General features: G+C 34.1%; 1 protein-coding gene across 1 annotated transcript; it reads right to left on the bottom strand.

Moving 5' to 3' along the window:
- Nucleotides 1-1,244: 1,244 nt before the first annotated feature.
- Nucleotides 1,245-20,199, bottom strand: LOC147063884 (chromatin-remodeling complex ATPase chain Iswi-like). The gene is given in 15 exon segments (XM_085959004.1): nt 1,245-3,624; nt 4,909-5,129; nt 5,807-5,922; nt 6,031-6,225; nt 6,228-6,270; nt 7,156-7,295; nt 7,804-7,906; nt 8,448-8,693; nt 8,806-9,033; nt 9,679-9,950; nt 12,138-12,351; nt 12,600-12,887; nt 13,945-14,326; nt 14,497-14,723; nt 19,990-20,199. Coding segments are annotated over 15 exon segments (3,066 nt in total). The 5' UTR covers nt 20,041-20,199; the 3' UTR covers nt 1,245-3,284.
- Between the last annotated feature and the right edge of the window lie 314 nt (nt 20,200-20,513).

Below are 20,513 nucleotides of genomic sequence, written 5' to 3'. Positions count from 1 at the left end.
ACAGTTATCAAATAGTCCAATTATAATGCCTTTTCACATCAGAGTAAAAATGAGTACACTGGTAAGTAGTTAATAAAGCAATCGCACAGGTAAATTTATAAGATGCCTTAGTAATTATGCAAGTCCTATATGTCAGAACTGTCCCAGACAAGTCTGCTTCAATATTACAGTTATTATGCAGACCTATTTCAGATCACACTCATTAAAATTACTATCACAAAATTCTATAATCAAGTCGAGAGTGTCACACGTAAATCTATGTATGTATTTAATTACTAACAAAATTGTACCACATCAATAGTTCAAACTTTTATTAAACTATACATGTCAAAATTAAAAAAAAAAAACATTTAAAAATCGAATGAAAACGGTAACGTTTAGTATTACCTGGGAATTGTTAAAAGTAGTACGTAAAAAAAGAAGTAATATGTATGTATAAAATCAGAATGATTCTCTGAATGCGCCATTCATTGTAAAAAAAATAATGAATGGTAATTAATTCGCCAATAATTTTAAACATTTGTAATTAAACTTATCAACTGTGGTAAAATTTGATTAATTTTGGCTTTGCTTAATGCCCATCACAACATAATCTCATTTCATTTTTGCATGTTTAAATACCAAATGCTGTGTCTAGGTCAGGGATGGCGAACCTACGTGTTGCATGGCACGCGAATGTTTTGTTTTACAAATACGTAAATATACTTATATTATATAAAATATTAAAAATGCGTATTTTCTTCGGTTTTTAATAATATTTTTACCAATAATATATATTATCAATCGATGCGCAAACGGAAATTACGAAATTCATGCATTCACAAATCAGGTCCACCGCGGAACTTTTGACTAAAAAAATGAGCCATCTGTGAAAAAACGAGTCCATTGCGGCCCACCGAGAATATTCTTTTCCTTAAAGAATTATTTTTTTCAGTTTTATCCTGATTGAACTATGTACTTGAAAAACTGCCCGGCACGTCAAAACAGATAATTGGGAAATTTTGGCACGTGTACGTAAAAAGGTTCGCCATGCCTGGTCTAGGTTAATACTCTTGGCAGACGGTACCTGGTGAAATTTTAATTCTAATCACGTGAGTTTTATACTATTTTTTTAGGATTTGCCTTTCGCCATCGTCAGGCACATAAACATACAATTGACACATATTATGGTCGCTTACTGTTTATTTATGACAGTAGAACAGAACTTGTGTATTATCCAGATTTTTGATTATCTTGTTTTCTTTGGTCACACCATTTTCATGATTATAATGCCATATCCACACTGTCACCGAGACAGTGAAGTAGGCGGCCTCAGCCCTACCTGTGTACCTAATATCAGGAAAAGTCTCACCGAACAGTTCAGCAAGAGTATGGATATGACATAAGAAAAAGGTACAATATTTAAAATATCTAATTAATAATAAAAGTGAATTTTTTTCAAAAATTGCCAAGAAAAAGGTTTATTATGGAAGTAAAAAAAACACATTATTTATTTTTCGATAGATATTGATGATTAAAAGGTTTAATATAATAATATGTATTGTCATTGCATCAACAAAACTGCAGCGAATCTGCAAATATGTCCGATAATCTAAAATATGTCCGATAATCCGATAATCTGATAATCCGATAATCACCACATAAGAGTTACTTAACTTCTTCACCGCACGGAGCATTTAATTACTATTTAAATAACATGCTAATTATGTCTAATGGACAACTAATGAGGACACAAACGCTGTGCCGTCAGCGCTGCAAGGATTAATGTACAGGGACGATTTCCTCGAATGCAATCATTACAATTGGTGATGTGAGGCTTAAGCGTCGGCCTATAGTGTCGTGGGTAAATAAAAAAATAAAATCGATATCAAATTAATAAAATGTATGTGAAACCATTCCAAAATCATGCATAATATTAATCTTATGTAAGCGTCCGCCGTAATGGGTCAGTATCAAAATAATCATATGTGAATGTTCATATATGATTCAACATGGTGCATATAGAATTAATCCTATCTGATTAAAACAATAAAATTACGATTACCCAATTTTAATTTGCGATTATTAGGATCTACAAAAAATGTTAAAAAATTATATCATTTGCGACTATTCTTAGTTTTTTTCGATTATCTCAGAATGACTGAAACCACATAGGAGGTATTTAATATAAATATATACAGAAGACAAATTACTTAAAAAAAAATGCAGAATATTTTATGAAGAATTTTAAAAACATACATAAAAATTTCGATGTTTTTATCTCTCGCTGTATAATTACCACGTTTGTATTAGCTCGTATTCTTGTTTGTCCAGTACTAATTTTTTCTTGTGTGTCCAATACAAATTTTTTCTTGTTTGTCCAAGATTTGTATTGGACGATTGAAGATTTTTAACTAACTTCCTGACTAGCTAGACATTTGAAACTTTTAGAATATATCAGAACACAACGATAATGCATTTTTTTAATACTTTTTGCCATCTTTAAACAGAATTGAAACTTTAAAAAGAACAGAATTGTCAAAATGACATTTCAGTATTCTATATTTATTCAGTATTATATCAAGTACAAAAAAAGTATTTATTAATACATAGAATTTTCAAGTTCATATGATTCAACAGAAAATTTAAAAACGTGGTATATAAAAGTTCTTTTTATATTATAAAACACGGCCAGTTTTGAAGGCGCAATGATAATACATCAATTTAATATATAAACATAAACTATTATCAGTGTTTAGTCATGTGCCTGAGATATTGCGACACGAAACCCATGCCCAAAATGATTCAAATAAAATAGTATAAAACTTGGTTTAATTATAATTAGTATTTAAGGTTATAATGAAATGATTTCAGAAATGAATAAGAAACAATACGTTAGGGTTAATAATTATTACCATTCTAGTAGAGGTATGTAAAAAAATATAAATAATCATAACTTTATTAGTAAGTACCTACATTAATTATTTACACAGTAAACAAACATCCAGGGTCTTACTCCACTCATACTCGTGTGTTATTTCAAAATAATTGATTAGCAAATAAACTAAACGGTTCGCAGTAAAAAAAATATGCTTTAGCACTCGAGTCCTTCTGAACTCAAATATCGCTAAATGGTCGAAAAATATTTTCATCTCAGCAAGACCCGTCATGCCAAACACATTTGAATAAAAAAAAAATGACAACACTATATTTCCAAATAACTCCCGTTTCGCATCACTATTTTGAACTAAAATGACAATGCGCAGTCAGTTAACTTGTAAAAGTCTCGCATTGGGTTTAACTGATCATTTCTTCTTCTTTTTATGTTTTCCTTGTGGCTCAGGAAGGGAGTCGGCTTTCCTCTTTCCGCCGGCGCCTCCCTTCGCCCCTCCTGCACCGGGAGTGCCCGTTCCTCCCGCGGTTCCTTTTTTCTTCTTTTCAGCTCGTTCTTTCTCTTCGAGCTCTTGGTTTTCTCTTTCGATCAGGGTGATGAGAGTGTTGCAGCGTCTCTGCAACTCGACGGCAGTTCTGGACTTGAGGAACCAGTCGAAACGGAATTGTGGGGCAGAGTGAACTGATGCTCGCAATTCTTCGTATACATACTCTTTATCAAAGCCCAGTTTGTGCAGCATGCAGACAAGGAACCTAATTGAAAAAGATAAATATACATATTAGACTTATCAATAAAATCAAATAACATAGATCACAAAACATACTCAAAATGTACAGGATATGGCAAATTTAAATGTACAGTAGAACCTGGATATAACAGACAAAATATCCAGTCAAATGTGGAAGTTGCTATGTCATGTCAGTGTTATGCATGTTTAAATACAATTACCACCGCTTGTAGACAATGTTCTGCGCATAATAATCATCTCATACCCCTTGCAATCGAATTCGAGTCTTAATGCCGTCCTGCTCGTAGACTGAACATAGCATTGGTGTTTGCGACACTGGCCGCTAATTCACACGGTTGCAGAGCAGTTTAATTTGTTTACGCAAAGTGAATGTTTGCATTTATTACTCCATTCAATAAGTTTAAATTGTAAATGACAATCGAACACATCGTCGTAATCCTACCCCTTAAAAATATGAACAGAAAAGAATTAAATTAACATTTATATAATGGACTTTCGGTTTTAACGGACAACCCCCACCCGCATTAGCCCGTTATATCGAGGATCTACTGTACTTTTGAAAGTAGTAAAATATTTAGTGATAGAAACCCTTTTTTAATAATTGAACTGGCGTTTACGTGGTAGAACTCCATTGTAATGATTTTGAAAACAAAGTTATTTTTGTTAATAATTCTACTTTAATTGAGTCATTTACATTGATTGACAGCTGTTTGGGCTATAAACCCATTATTATTTAAACTGTACTTGTACTCAAAAAGTATGTAAATGTATATTTGACCAAGCATGAAAATAACAATATGTAACTGTGATAGTATTAAATTTATTAGACAAAAAATTAAGATTCAAGAAATTGCACATCATGCATTTACATTACTAGGACGTTATGGATCATTTTGCTGTTATCGAAGATAAATATGTGATGTTCATTTGCGACCTATTAAAACATGAGTCAGAGGTTGTCCATTAATTAACGTTCTACACGCATGCGACACGATTATCTTATGATGTAATGACTAAAAACCTAAATTTTATTTCAGTGGACATCATTCGTAAACGCTTTTAAAATTCTCCAACGTTTGTTTAGAAATTTTGTTTTTCGTGACCCAAGTGACCTTATCAATCAGAACACGACATGAACTGTAATAATTGACATGAAGACTAAGTAACTCATTTCACATGACTAATTGGAGAGCCTTAAAGGAAAGCTTGTGTTATTGCACTGTAAAGACCTGTTGATAAGCATACACTGTCCTATTGGAGATTACTGTGAATTATGAACGATATTTACCTATCTTCCTCTTCAATGTAATTCTTTCCTTTGTTGGTGCCATAGGAAATGCGCAATTGGTGGAAGGGTGCTCGATATCTTGCCATTTTAGCATCGAGAGCCTTTTTAATGGATGCTCTTCTTTGAATCTTGGCTTCTCCTCGTTCTATTTGGCCCATTATACGGTCAATGTCTTGCAATTCATGACACCGTTCCCAAAAAACAGCAGAATATTCCATCACCTGCAAAAAAGTATATAAAATCACCTTTCTTTTCCCTTGATATACACTGCGCCATGTGGGCTAAATAACCCTATGAATCTCAAGCTATTAGCAGATGCCATGAGGAGACCTAATCCAATATTATACCAACTAACCACAATAGTGATGTCTTTACATATTTTTTTGATGATAATAATGCTTGCTATCTGAATGGAAACAGCTGGAACTACATTCATCTTAATGCAAAAATGTCAGGGATGTACCCGTAAACACTGCCTGTTCAACGTTTGTATTCCAACAGTGCCGCTTTACAATAGTCATGCCATATTACAAAGGTTCAAAGCAGCAGAATGAGTTTCAAAAACAGATGCTTGCGGCGAATACAGGGTGGAATAACTTTAAGAATAATGAGATAAGAGAGCTGATCACGCAGCTTCTCATCACATAGGACATGAAAAGGCGAAGTTGAACCTGGCTCGGTCTGTGCTACAAAATTTCTCAAGAGCCAACCTGTCTTGCCTTTTCAACAAGAACCCTGAAACCCACTAAATATACAGAGCCACTGGAAGCTGGCATGATCTGGATAGATGGAAGAAGAGTGGCAAGCGATAGGAATCCTTGCAGGCACTGCGTGGTATACATATGCTCTAACTAAAAACCAGACATGGACATGGAAGAATTGTTAACAAATTTCTTACATCTTCAGGACTCTTGCCTTCCACTTCCTTGGCAATATTTTCAATATCATCTCTGCCATACTTTTCGTTTGCTTTGATGAACTGATTAAAATCACGTTTAGTCCAATTGGTAAAACCTGAAAGAAAAATTGCAAACTATTTATAAACTGCTTGTGTGGCACGGAAATCGGTACGATTGAGGTACATATTTAGTGTACAGATTTTGAATCAATAATATGCGATACCTTGGGTAAGAAGTAGCTCCTTCTCTTGAATCTCTTTGTCGGAGAGCTGATCAGCCTCATCAATCTTCCTCTGTTCTTCTCGCTGGATCTTTGCGGCATCTGGGCCTAATTCGGGATTCCTGGGAACTTTGTAGCTCAAAGACTTCCTGAAATAATAGATCTCTTGGTCGAGAAGCTCGAACAGACGTGGGGGAAGAACTGGAAGTCTTGCACGATGGGTTGTTTCGGTGGTCGGGGAGCCTAAATATAAAAAAAATTAGTAATTATCATTAAACTGAAGCCGGTAACTCAAATGTTGAAGAAAACCTTCTATAAAAATGACGCCTAGAACGCTACTAAGGCTGTTGATTTAATTGTCACAAACTTCACTTTGTGCTCTAAGATTTATATACCATGGCCACTGAGATAAAAATGCCTTGTATTAAAACATTAAAGCCCAAAAGAAGTTTTTTATACAATGAACTTCATTATTCAGATTGTAAAATAACAAATAATAGTCTGCAACAAGCAAAAAAAACATGCCGGCCGAGGCTGTCAGTTTCATGTTTATTTACAAAACATTCAGTGCGGCCAATTTAGAATATAATTTTTTTTATAATTATCAATACAGACTATGATAAGTACATACCTACTAAAAAGGAAACCTGGAATTGCATGAAGTGTTGTCTCTCCCTCTATTATTATATACTTACGTACCACCACAAAACAAATAGAATTCACTCATCAAAATTGAGGTTGAGAAGCTATTTGTTTTCTATATTTTTACCGTATGTACTATTTAATATTATGTACTATAATATAATAAATGGAATTGAGATTATTCATTTTACAGGGGCAATACAGTAGAGCAAACTCTTTGTTTTGCAGGCATGGTATGAATAATATTATAGCTGGACACACAAGAATGTTTTTTCCTTGTTTGAAAGAAAAGCTTATGCACAAATCAGACCACAGACAAAAATAAATTCCGTTATTAGCAGAGTTTACCAGAACACCACGAAGAGCATTGTGACCGTGCCCAGCGAAAGGTATATGAATGTTCTGGTCGGGTATCTTTAATCACACCATCATACAATGAAGGAGGGGGCTGTTGATTAATAAAACAAATATTTCCATTTGACTTACTTTGGGTGCTTTAGGTTCTGAAACTCTAAGAGCTTCTCTGAAATAGGCGTCAACGGCGTAATTTGCTTTTCTCTCTCTTTTGGGAGGTTCGATCCAACTGCCGACTCCCATGTTCTTCTGTTTCTCACGATAATCCTCACCTGTAAAAATATATACCGACAATGACCTCAGATTTCATGTCAGAATTGTCATGTTAGAATTAGTCATGTTAAAAATATGAAATTAACATCAAATAACTCGGACTATACTAGAGACTTATGAATTTACAGCATTACAGGTATTAAATGGTCATTATTATAGTAATTAATAAAATAATAGCATCCATTCATGACAAATACAAGTTTCAGGGTTTATCTTGTCAATAACTGTAAATTTGATAACTATTGATGAAATTCACTGTCTTGAGTGAATCTAAAATTGTGTAGAAATGCCTGTGAGATGCGTGCGATAATGGTGTGAAGTTTGCTTAAAAATGAATCCGTAACACAAAATAAATTCCAACTAATTTAAACATTAGTCCATTAGCCGTTTTCTTTAGGTTTCACTTTCATTTATTTTTTTATTGTATACTAACAATATAATATGTAATATACAATATATGTACCTATGTAAACACATTGTGAGAAGTGACTATAAAATGTGAAATACCTTCAAATTGATAGACAGAATCGGTGGGACCCTGGGCTTCTATGGTGAATTCCCGGAGAGATGATTCACCCAATGACTCCAATTTTTGTTTAAGTTCGTTGGTCTGAAAAACGTTGAACAAAAATTAATCAAAACTTCAAATTTAATTTATTTACAAAACATGATGTGAAAAAACAAAAAAATTGGTATTAAGATTTAGAAAAATAGAAACAGAATTAGAAAAACAGTTTAAAAAGAATACAAAATTATAAAGTAGTAGGTACATGCTACATAGCACACTGAATGAGCGAAGACTATAAGTAGATCCTATTTTAGGAATTTATAAAACAACATCCATCTAAATTAATTTGTCCTCATGTAGGAGAAATATATCAGTATTCAAAATGATTAGGTTGAACAGAGTTATTCCCCTCCAAACTTTCACAAAATACTTCTAAGGGCTCTGAACCTATAGGTTGAAAATTTCCACTTTAGGGAGTTTCAGTTTTTAACCATATAGCCAGAACAAAAAATGATAATTTGGATTGACTTATCACCAGCAGATACATCGAGAGTCAACGCTGAAGAGGAGGAAGAGACGCTGCGGCCCTCTCAATATTTTCAGTTATGAGGATGGAATGCTATAACTAAGAATTAAGATTTACCTTTTTCTCTCCTTGCTCGAGGATAGTGTCGATGTCTTCCTCGGTGAGTTCAGAATCTTTAGACGAGAAGACATGGTTGGCTCCGTGGCGAATCATATTGAGCATCTCATCTTTGTTGAGCTGATTCTTTTGATCCACCAGTCGCCCCGATTGAATGACTAACTTATCCAAGCGTAATTTTACTTCGGCTCTCTCCACAATCTTTTCCTCCACCGTGTTTTCAGTGATGAAACGGAAAACACGCACCTAAAAAGTGTTATTGCAGAAAAATTAGACAGGTATTATAGGTGTCAGCTACTTCTGCTTCAATACATTACTTTACTTTTGGAAGAATGTCTTAATCAATGTTAATAATAACCTGTTTCATTTGTCCAATCCTATGTGCCCTGTCCATGGCTTGCAGATCCATCTGTGGATTCCAATCGGAATCGTAAATGATGACAACATCGGCAGAAGTCAAGTTAATACCCAGACCGCCAGCTCTGGTCGACAGCATGAAAACAAACTTTTCACTGCCTTCTGAATTATACTCTTCTATTTGACGGTTTCGGTCTTCGTGGGGAGTCTGACCATCCAGTCGGCAATACTGTAATATAATAAAAAATAAATAATACATTAGATGTATTGTGTCAATAACGAATGTAGGTCGATTGTTTGGGCCCCGTTTCAATTAAAAATCAATCTTATGGTGGAGGGTCAGAAGAATTTTATAAGCTTTATTTGAGGCTGTATGGATACTTTCTTAACTATGCCTACATATTCCAGTTTGAAAGTAAAAAGATATACATATTTCTTTTGACATCTAAATTTATGAACTAGGCCATTCTTGTTATTGTTGATTCTATGTCCTCGATAATTATCTAAGAAATTGGGACCATCAGCTGTTTCTTCTTGAGGTGCAGAACTAACCTATCAGCAATAATTCTCATTCTGTGTTCAACTATATCACACCATATTATATTCCAGTTGCGTGATGTCATTTTAAGTGGACATTGGCTGATAAATTTTTAGATTATTATTTATTTAGCTCATAGTGTGTACTTCCAAGTACTTTTGAAAAATTTTGTATATTATTTTTATAATAGTTTTTTAAATATGAATTTCAATGTACACAATATTATTTCACTGTTTTCAATGTTTATTTACTTTGTGTTTCTGTGGTGAAACTCTTGAATTGTAATTTCAAATCAACCATACAGGAGTGGATAATAACAAATATTTGTTAAACTACCTTATATTGACGCCAATGACAGAAGTCCTCCAAGATGTCCAGCTGTCTGGTCATCTGCGAGAAGATGAGGACCCGGGAGCCCTGGTCCTTGAGTCGAGGCAGCAGCTTGTCGAGGATTGTCATCTTTCCACAGTTGAACACGAGATGCTCATCGGTAGTATAAGGAGGCCCTGGCTCAGCACCATCAAACAGGTACGGGTGATTGCAACACTTGCGGAGTTGCATGAGAATGTTCTGAAGTCGCATCTTTTCTATTTTACCAGCACCATTCACTGTAAATTTAATAAGAAGGGATTCATTAAATTTTTGATCCACGGTTATTCTGAGTTTTTTACTTTGGCATAATCTCTTTGTGATGACGATGGGTCCCAAAAAAGCTGTAAATATTACAGTAAAACCTCGTTAATACGAATTCCATGGGACCGAAAATCGGAAAAAAAATTCGAATTACGAATTATGAAATGTATGGGGGAAAAATATTAAAATTTTGAAAAAAAAAAATCAGTTTCAATATGAAAGGGGCTCTCTCTGCGGTACCATTTTTCTAAATGCTATGCTTCGCTATATTATGATAAATACGGCAATTAAAAATAGCTGGTATTACTGTTATCATGCCTAGATACATAAGGTTCGAAGTGCCACACTAAAAAATAGAATCGATTGTTGAATTTAGCTGTGAATACTTGAATAAAATCGTCCATAGTCCCTTGTACCGAAAAAATACGCAGCCATGTTTGTGACGTAAAAACGCGTCATTGAGATTGTGCGCCTATGAAAAGAAATAAATCACTGACACTAATTTTATTTTAGTCATGTTAGAAACACTTAAAAATGCCGTTAAAAATATTGAAAATAATAGCTTTTATTATGTCGCATATTATTACAAGTTTTATGGGTCGCGTAAAGTTGAGTCCACAGTGGTTGAAATATTGTAATAATTTCTTATGTTCTTTTTTTAGTGTAATTTGGATTTTTACTAGATTAAACTTTTCAGTTTTATTGAGCATTGTGTTATGTTAGTGATTGTCGTTTTATGTTTTATAAAAAAAACAATATTTATTTTGTAAAATCTGCTGCGTGCTTGTAAAAGTGCTATAAAAACATTTATTGCGTGAGGTTTTAAAATTTTATAAACATTAAATTGCATACAAAGATAATATGTAATATAGTTGAAAAGTCAATATTCCATGATTTACATTTTATATTATGTTGTATACCCGTGTGTTTTTTTTTATACTTACGTTTATTTATACGTTTTATATATTTCTTCATAGTAGTTCGTAATTTATTGGTAAAACTCGCAATCGTCCTAACTAAAATATAATAATATATTATATTTTTTCATTCCGTGTGGACGTATCTTTACGACATATTTACGACTTTCAATAATGAGCTCGATTTATGACTTTCAAACAATTGGGGTGACACATGACGACATGACCATGAGTAATAAAAATAAATGACATAATCCAGAACACAAGTTCAAGTACATATTTATAAATATTTCGACGACACAGGTTCGGTTTTTTGGTTGTATTTTATTCCCGTAAACATGGTGTTGTAAAGATCGCGGTGAATATTCAACTTGACATGATAAATCACTCGGCGCACACTCAACTCGAATGAAAATATTTTGTATACCTAGTGCGCAGGCGCTGAAAAATACCGCGTAGATTTGAACTGATGCAATCGTACCGGCGAATCTCAATAGATCGAGAGGGTTCGAAAGATCGATGTTTATGAAATTAAAACAACATATTTTTGACAAAGTTAAATAGGTGGAAGTAGGCGGATGGATCGGGCTATTTTTTAATAAAATTCTCAATGCCGCATGAAAAATATTTCTTGCGTTATCCACAGGTCAAGGTTTGCGTATCTGACTGCTATACGGTCGCCCATGTGTTACGTACTAGCTGTATCCTACTGGAATACGGTCGCCGGGAAAGGGTTAAAATAAGTAATTTTTGATTTTTTAAGAAAAGTCTGTCACAATTTTCAATGACTGGCTCATGAAATAGTGTACTTTATTACGATTTATTGAATATTTTTGTATGCCAGGGACTCCGAAATCATGTCGAATTACGAAATACGAATTAAAGGTATGGTTTTATATGAAAATAATGTTCAAGGGACTTTTTTTTCGGGAAAATTTCGAATTACGGCGAATTTCGAATTATCAGTGTTCTTACTAACGAGGTTTTCTGTAGACTCAAAAACAAAATAATTTGAATCAATGTGGAATTATTCCTTTCTTTTACAGAGAACAGACTTTCTTTTACAGATCAGCAGCTAGCCAAAAATTTCCAATACACAGATGTTGATCTGAAACAAATTTATGTCCGGTCAATGGGTCGACCCACAATTAGAAACGGACACCGACCTCCTCATGACTATTATTCTATGGAAACTAATCCTTTTGTTCAGGTAAAATGACATGACAGGCAACATAAATTAGGTACCTATGTCAATATCCTTCATCAGCACTTTGGTGTACCACTCCCGTTGCATTTTGCTCAATCCAACGTAGACCTTGACTTCTTTCTTGGGTTTCAACTTTTTCTCTACTTCAGACTTCAATCTTCTCAGCAGGAAGGGTCGTAACACCGCATGAAGACGCTGGACGAGGGAATTGTCACCGAGGAACTGATTTGTGTTGAACCAAGAGTCAAAATCCTACAACATAAACGTAATTCCATTAAAACCTGTTAAGAAACGTAACATATATAGACGAAAATTTTAACTAATGGGATGAAAAGTTAGTAATAAATCTATAGAAATGTTTAACAATTGCCAATAAAAAACCAATATGTACTGGTTAAAATAATTGAAAGTGACTGCAAACAATAATTTATTGAAACATTTATGGCAGTAGCTTTAGTAGTCATTGCGATCAGTTCGATTTTTATTATATGAGTACCTACATCTGAACTATTGAAGACATCAGGCAACAGAAAGTTGAGAAGTGCCCACAGTTCGTGCAGATTGTTCTGAAGAGGAGTACCGGTCAAGAGGAGCCGATTCGTCGTCTTGAACTCCCTCAAGAATTCTGATAGTTTCGATTTCTCATTCTTGATTCTGTGAGCCTCATCGATGACCATGTACCGCCAGTTGAACTTTTTGAAGACGGATTTCTCCCTGATGACCATTTCGTATGACGTGATGCACACATCCCATTCCCCAGGCATTAAAACATCACGAATGAAGGCATTCTGGAACACACAAAAAAGGCATATTCAGACAAGAGTATTTTTCTATGATGAGAAATATATTAATTATAATATATCCCAGATCGTTGCTGTCTATTAAATACAGCCCAAAATAATAGCTTTCAGGATCACTGCATCCTTCAGAATGCTAGAAATATGTTTTAGACATGGATTTACTATTCATATATCAATATTTAGAAACTATGGGCTGTTGTGATGACAGTTCATTTGGATTATTAGCTACAGTTTATTGTGGTGAAATAATGGATTTGAAGCAAGGCCTGAACAAAAACGATGCATGAGTGCGAGTGAGAAAGTATTCGGCACCCTTACAATCTCTGCGACACGCGCTAGAGTAAGATAAAAGGTATACTAGCTACAAGCCAGTTTCCAAAAGTATCACCATCAAATCGGGGCGAAACGCTTCACATAGCGTCAATAACTTGCGAGCTCGTGTTGCTAAAATTGATATTTTTTGTGTTAAACATAAAGTCAGTGGTAAATATTTTTGGTAAATTAAGTAGAAAAGATGGTTCTGTGTGTTGTCTTAAAATGTGGTAGCCTTACTGATAAGCAAGAAGATGGTATTACGTTTCATAAGTAAGTTGATACATGTTCGTGATACCTAATTTATTTGTATTTTATTATATATTTTAACATCAGTGACCTAGTGTTTCTTTAAAATAACTTAAATTATGGATATCTTTATCTAATGGTTGCATTTTGACCGCTTAAAAATACTATATAACGTAAAAAAATAGAAAATTATATTTTAATTCTGAGCGTCTAGTGCGAGCACCTTGGGCGAGCACTAGCGAAATGGTCTATGGTCTCGAACATTTGTAGACGAATGCGTTCGCTCGCTCACAAACCAAACGCAAGGCACGCGGCTTCATTTAGCAATGCAACGGGTGGCGTCTAGATGTATCTATAGTCTAAGATTTGAAGTGCTCTGATGATGCATTCAGTATGGATTAACATATCTATTTCCATTCGGTAGTTTGAAACAATCACAAATGATCATTCCAATATTATAATTAGTTTATATCATAGTACTGACCCTTGTCTCTTGATCACCGATCAAGCAAACAGCTTTGCTGGAAGGACACCATTTTTTAAACTCGTTCATCCAATTCGTAAGGGTGGATTTAGGTACAATGACAATGTGAGGTCCTGGAATGTTTCTGAAGTGTTTCATGTAGCCAAGGAGTGATATGGTCTGCAGAGTTTTACCGAGTCCCATCTCGTCAGCCAAGATTCCGTTGATGCCATTCTCATAGAGAGATATCATCCAGTTGAGTCCTCTGACCTGGTAATCTCTCATTTCACCGCCTTTGATGTAATGTGGAGACGCTTCGAAGCGGAATATCGGTTTTTGTTTAACGTTTGTTTCTGCTAACAGTTCTTCGTCTTCCTCTTGTTCAGTCTTTCGATGTCGGTGACTAAAAAGTAACATTGTGTCAATAACAGTCGATTAGAGTTAACAGAAATTCATGAAACTTGCTTTTTTCTTCATAAAACTGTGTGGACTGCAAGACCTGACTTTAAAAGTTATTAGGGTACAAGACATTAGGTCAAAAAAGGGTTAGGCATATTTGAATGAATGACTTACTCCATGGGATCAATTTTTTCTTCCTCGGAATCTTTGATTTTCTTTGGCCGGCCAGCTTTTGCTTTGGCGGGACTCCCTCCGGCGGTTTTGGGGGCACTCGCCATGAAATGTGAGAAAATTTCAGTTTGTTTCAAAAGGAAATCAAACCTCTTGGATCGATCTGTTTCAATTTTGACTTCAAAGTCTCCCTCCTTCCCCCGAGACGATGCATCACTAGACGAGCCATTCTAAAAATACAATTTTTTATCAGTACCTATACTCGAACCAGCCTCCTAATACCTACTAGATTATTGTAATATGACACAATCGATTCCCAAAAAAGGCAAATACACCTATTGAAATTATTGTATTTCGCTCGTAAAATCTTATTAAATTTATACAACTTTGCATGTTTTTAATTGAACCTAATTATACAGAAAGCAGCCAGTCCACACAGAACAGAGTAAGGTAGTTTGTGGCAAGAGTAATTATTAAAAAACTGCACACCTATATTCAACATAATATGAGCATTTTTAATCATACTATATATCTAGGAGTGTGAATAACTTATAAGGAAATAAAATGGAATATTTTCATTATTTTATTGTAGTGTGGTTTATGCAAAACGTAGAATAAACATGTTGCATATGTTGAATACCATAACTTATTTTTGCGAAAATTATAGACCGGCTGCTTTCTGCATAATCATGCCATTGGTTTTCTGGTATAATTATAAATATACATCAGCGATGAGCACGGGGTGCCACAAGTAATCTTCCACGGATTTGTCAGTGGCACTCGTAAGCATAACCCCAATCATTACAAGAGTTATTATTCTGGTTAATAGAAACAAAAATATTAAAAAATAAAGAATACATTGCAACAAATAGCCTGTGAGCTAACTTGCCAAGCCATCCATACTGCGCATCAGGGTTCATGTCAAATAAAATCACGCAGTGATATTTTTAATCGTGTTTAGTTAAAACAATTTTATTCGATGATAAAAAAACTTTACTGGCTGTTTATTTTTTGCATAGTATGGGGCATAGGGCAACACCGTAACCACGAGCTTAGAGTATTTCACAACAAAATTTAGTCGTGACATTTAAATGTGGTGAATCTCGTAGGACCCAAAATACATTATTCAAATCTAAATTTCATACAGTCAAAATTTGTATACAGGATGGATTCATATATTGTACTAACTATTGAACCAACAATCAAGAAAGAAAAGGTGTATACATAATAAATAATTAATTAATTTATAATATAGAAGTTGACGAATATTAGGTTATTAAATTTGAATAGATTTATTTTCAGTGCCATCTTCTGATCTGAGTATCCATATGGAGTGCCAGCACTTGAGCTAAGCTTCTGGGAAACACAGACATAATGCATCACTATCATCCTGATGATCAATGTGTGGATGGTTTAATTCCATTTCCCATCCAGACATAAGTGGGCTCGCACATCAGAACTCGCCGCATGCGTCGCATGTCGAATTCGTCGATGTGACGTCATCGTAAACCAAGAAACAAACATTATCAAATGGAGCTTCGCAGATTTCTTTTATTTTGTTAACTGTCAATTCATGATGGAACTGCATTGTAGTGTTTTTTTAAATTTAATAAAACGCAATTTTTTTGTAGTACTTATTCCTTCGCTTCGCAGATTGGCCGATGCAACTGAGACAATAATATATTGCTGCCGCATGCGTCGAGTTGCATTGTGCCAGAACCTGCATGTCGACATCGATTCCGCGCATGCGCACAATCGGCCATTTCTGTCTAGACTGTTATTGCTCACTCATCGCTGGTCGCCGTGTTTGACGTTTGTCCATACAATCAACACATCAACAAAAATGGCAGACAAGAGTCTTCTATTTAAATGTTTGCGGTACCAATACATAACAATCGCTGTTTCCGCAATGGCGTCGTCTAGCTAGAGTATATTTTGACGTTTCGGGAGATTACGCGCGAATCTCGATGTTGCTAGGAAGATGTGCGAGGTTGTATAAAGCAACACTGACCGGCGGGTCTCGGAAGTTTTGATTTATGGCCGTCAGGCACACAAGGCGAGTTGTGATGTGCGAGCCGGCTAAGGGTGACAGTATGTCTGTGTTGCCCGGAAATCCAGCATCAATATGGACAATATGGCATTAGTTAATTATATGAGCATGTCATATAACCTATCTATGTAACAATTTTCTTAATAAACCCACAATAATCACAATTATCAGAAGACATTAATTTCATACAAAATGAAGACAAATCGACCATATCTATTTGACCACACTGTGCATGGGTATGTTATTTTAATTAACAAAGGGACGGCCCCCACCCCACCGACTGCATGTGGATACCGATATTATAAAATTATTTCTCTTTAGAATTTTGCTACGAGCATCCAACCTAGCAGAGTAGGGATGTATATTCGTGAAGTAAAAAATCTATAGAAAGCTTTAGCCAAGAAGTTATGGTCGTTGTCATAGTTTCTACTGTGCAGCATGATTTATATAAAATAATAAATGAAAATGGGTGCATTTTGAAAAAGTAAATGAATCATATTATGAAAATCAGAATGTTTATAGGCGGGAAATTGTTAGAGGTTTAGAAAGTCGATTGATATTATTACTACCAAAAATAAATTGTCATAAAATGTCTCGACAATTGGACCACATAATTAACGTTATTTATAATATTAAACTACATTAAAATTTCTGATTTCTATATGTAATACAATCGATCAAATGTCACTTATCTATTAACAAAATCAGGAGACATGCAATAAAATACAATTACCTTTTGACACAATCATCTAGATAAAACAATATAAATTGCATATTAAAAGAAAAATTTAATCGACTTTCTGTCAGAGTAATAGTCAGATAGGGTATTATTAATTATTCCAGATAATTTTAATTATAATCATTATGTAAATTATAAAATTCATTAATATTATTTTTAAAAATATCCTGAAAATTATATAAAAAATATATTCTTCACAATAGGATGGCTCGATAAGATATAAATAAAATTCGTTAATACTCTGGTTAATGAAAAATGGTTCGCTATGGTGTACACCAGTCCCATAGTTAGCCGGGGGTTTGCGGGAGCTCCACAATGGGGATCACGAGGGAATAACAAATTTTTAAAAATACGTTGGAACAACTAAAACATATTTTAACTTAGTAAACCATATTCTTTCAAACGATGATTTATCCGATATCCGTTCAACTATCTACTATTTATCTTCCGACCATGTCCGATCCTAATAAGATCATATGGGCCTCCACTAGTGAAGGTTTGTTTGTATTAAAAGATTTTATTTTTACGAGAAATGGATGTCGATCACTTGCTCAACCTATTGGGTCCATACTCTGACTCATACACAAATTGAAAAACAATATATACTTGCCAGACCTAGGATTCGAACCTGGGACCCACGTTGCTATAGGCTGACGCTTAAGCCGCGCTATAAAACTATAACTATAGAATATAAGTCCAAAAAAGTTATTTCACTAAAAACACTTAACTGTGTCGATGGCTACTTGTTAAATATAGTCGACATACCTACCTATTTTAAAATAAACATTGAAAAACAAGATCTGAATTTTCCAGACCCAGGACCCTAAATGTTATAAGCCGCCGTGGTAACCACTCAGCCATCATAGAGTTCATGTATAGGGTACAAAAATAAGAACAAGATTCTTTGGGGATATATAAACAAAAAAGATTGAATAACGCTGGTGTACACAATTTAATAACTACATAATACATATTCCTAAAGAGTAATAATGAAATGACGATTCAATAAACGCATATTTATTTTTTTAAAGTGTTTTTAATTGGAAGTAAATTTAATATCATATAGTTGAAAAAACTATCTATGATAAGACACTGACTATTGAGAAATTAAAACATTTACAGGTAATTTATCAGTAACTTTAATTGTATGTCTCCGGATTATGTCGCCAATGTCCCTAGTAACTATTACACTTTGATTAATTTAAAACTCTCTAAAATGAGCATGGATCTATATTTTCACTTACTGAATTGTTATAATCTATTTATTTGAAAAGTGTTACTAGCAGTTGCCATTAAAAACTCATTTTTCAAGTAACATGTTTGTTGTATGATCCATATAATATGAATACAGTCCAATTAAATACTGAAAAGTATTAACATGTATATTGTGCGAGTTTTATAAGTAAGAAACAAGCTTTTGGTAAAGATACAATACTGCATAATATGATACGTATAATATAATAATACTTAATCGTAAAAAAAAAAATTTTTAATTAAAAAAATATTACTTGATTTGTAGAATATTTTTTAACTGTCTTACTAAGTATAAATTGGTGTAGCATGCATAATATGTGAATTATGAGCCGTTTTTAAAGTATTTGTTTGACGATATGGAGTACTAAATCTTAACAAAGCTTTTGGTAAATGTGCCGCATAGGTGAACATGAGGTTTTACAACTTTCTTTTTAGACCAAACCAAACCTAACCTAATCTTACCTACCCCAACCTAATATTTATTACCTCATATAATCTTAGTTTGTGATAATGGTGTATCAAAATGTATGAAAATTTAAAATTTTCAATTAACGATTATTGGATCGAAAAGCCGATGCGCAGACTGAAAAAGGTGTTTATTAAAATTGTCTACATGGAATAAACTATTTTCGTAAAAAAAAATATTATAAAAGCTCGTGTCCACCTCTGCGGCACAATTACCAAGCTTTTTCATCAAACGTTTTAATTTGGAAAATAAATATTCAGGGGTTTTTATGTGCTGACATTTCCAACTGGGAACCGTAGATTCAAAATACGACTAAATTTCTGATACCTAAGAGTACGTACTGGACTTTGTATGAATATATACTATTGGTTGGAGAAATCCTAATATAAAGAATGATGATCTGAGTAAAAGTGGCCCACATTTGGCAATAAGCATTTAAATAAAAAAAGATTTTAGAATCTTGATTTTCCGTTTGTAATTGGAACATAATATCAAACATCACAGTAGCTTGTCAGACTGCTGGTAGAATAGCCTAGTCAGCGAGCGAAATCGAACCATTTCACAAAATTCGAAAAATTTTGACAGTTCCCATTCCCATGTTTTCAAAGATGGCATGCTACATTACTAATTATTGAAGGATGCGGTACAACATAAACGATAAAATACAACATCGATATCCAATTACGGGTACAAATAATACGAAAAGGTTTGGCACAAATGATAGGAATTTAAAATAAACACAACAGACAAATCGACAGTGATCTATATACAACAGAGATTTTGGTGGCAATTCTAGGAACAGATGAGCAAGAATCGAAATAAAACAATAAAATACATAGTGAAACAAACAACCTATACTTGTAATTTAGAAAGCATTTGAATGTGACTACTACGACAGTGCAATTTAAGTATAATATCCAATGTATCTCAGTATTATGATACCTTAAAATCCGCGATTATTTTGCTACAATACGTAACCATACAAACCGAGTTTTCCTCTCCTTCGACTCCTTCTATCTTTAAATCAGATTGAGCCATTTTGACGGAATCTAATCAGATAACATAATATATAAGAGAATAACGCGAATTGTAACTGTTCGATTAAAATAAACAACAACCGGCTCACGCTGGATATAACGCCATCAACGCTTCCGAATAATAATGGCCGACAATAATTTTATCCGCGCAAACTTCAACGGTAATTTTTCTCTATGGTCTGCGACTGTTGCGTGCAAATCTTTTCCGTTACCAAAAATCATGCATCAGGTGATACTTGAATAATAGGTAATAATGCCAGCGCTCCATTGGCGAGCCAAAAGTCCGACGACAATAAGTCTTCAGATTTTTCTACGTTCTGCTACTGGCCAACAGACGTTCAACGAAACGAGTATATAATTAATTTGACGAGTAAAACAGTCGACTTTGACAGCATAGATAATATACGTATATCTGACAGTTAAATCGTGATGGCGTTAAATGATACCGACGTTTTATGTTTTTTGGGTTATTGG

Source organism: Rhyacophila brunnea, unplaced genomic scaffold, assembly GCF_057557595.1.
Source record: "Rhyacophila brunnea isolate RB1 unplaced genomic scaffold, BYU_Rbru_1.0 scaffold_8, whole genome shotgun sequence".
NCBI lineage: Eukaryota > Metazoa > Arthropoda > Insecta > Trichoptera > Rhyacophilidae > Rhyacophila > Rhyacophila brunnea.
Note: the sequence above shows the minus strand (reverse complement) of the source record. Positions and strands in the feature narration are given on the sequence as shown.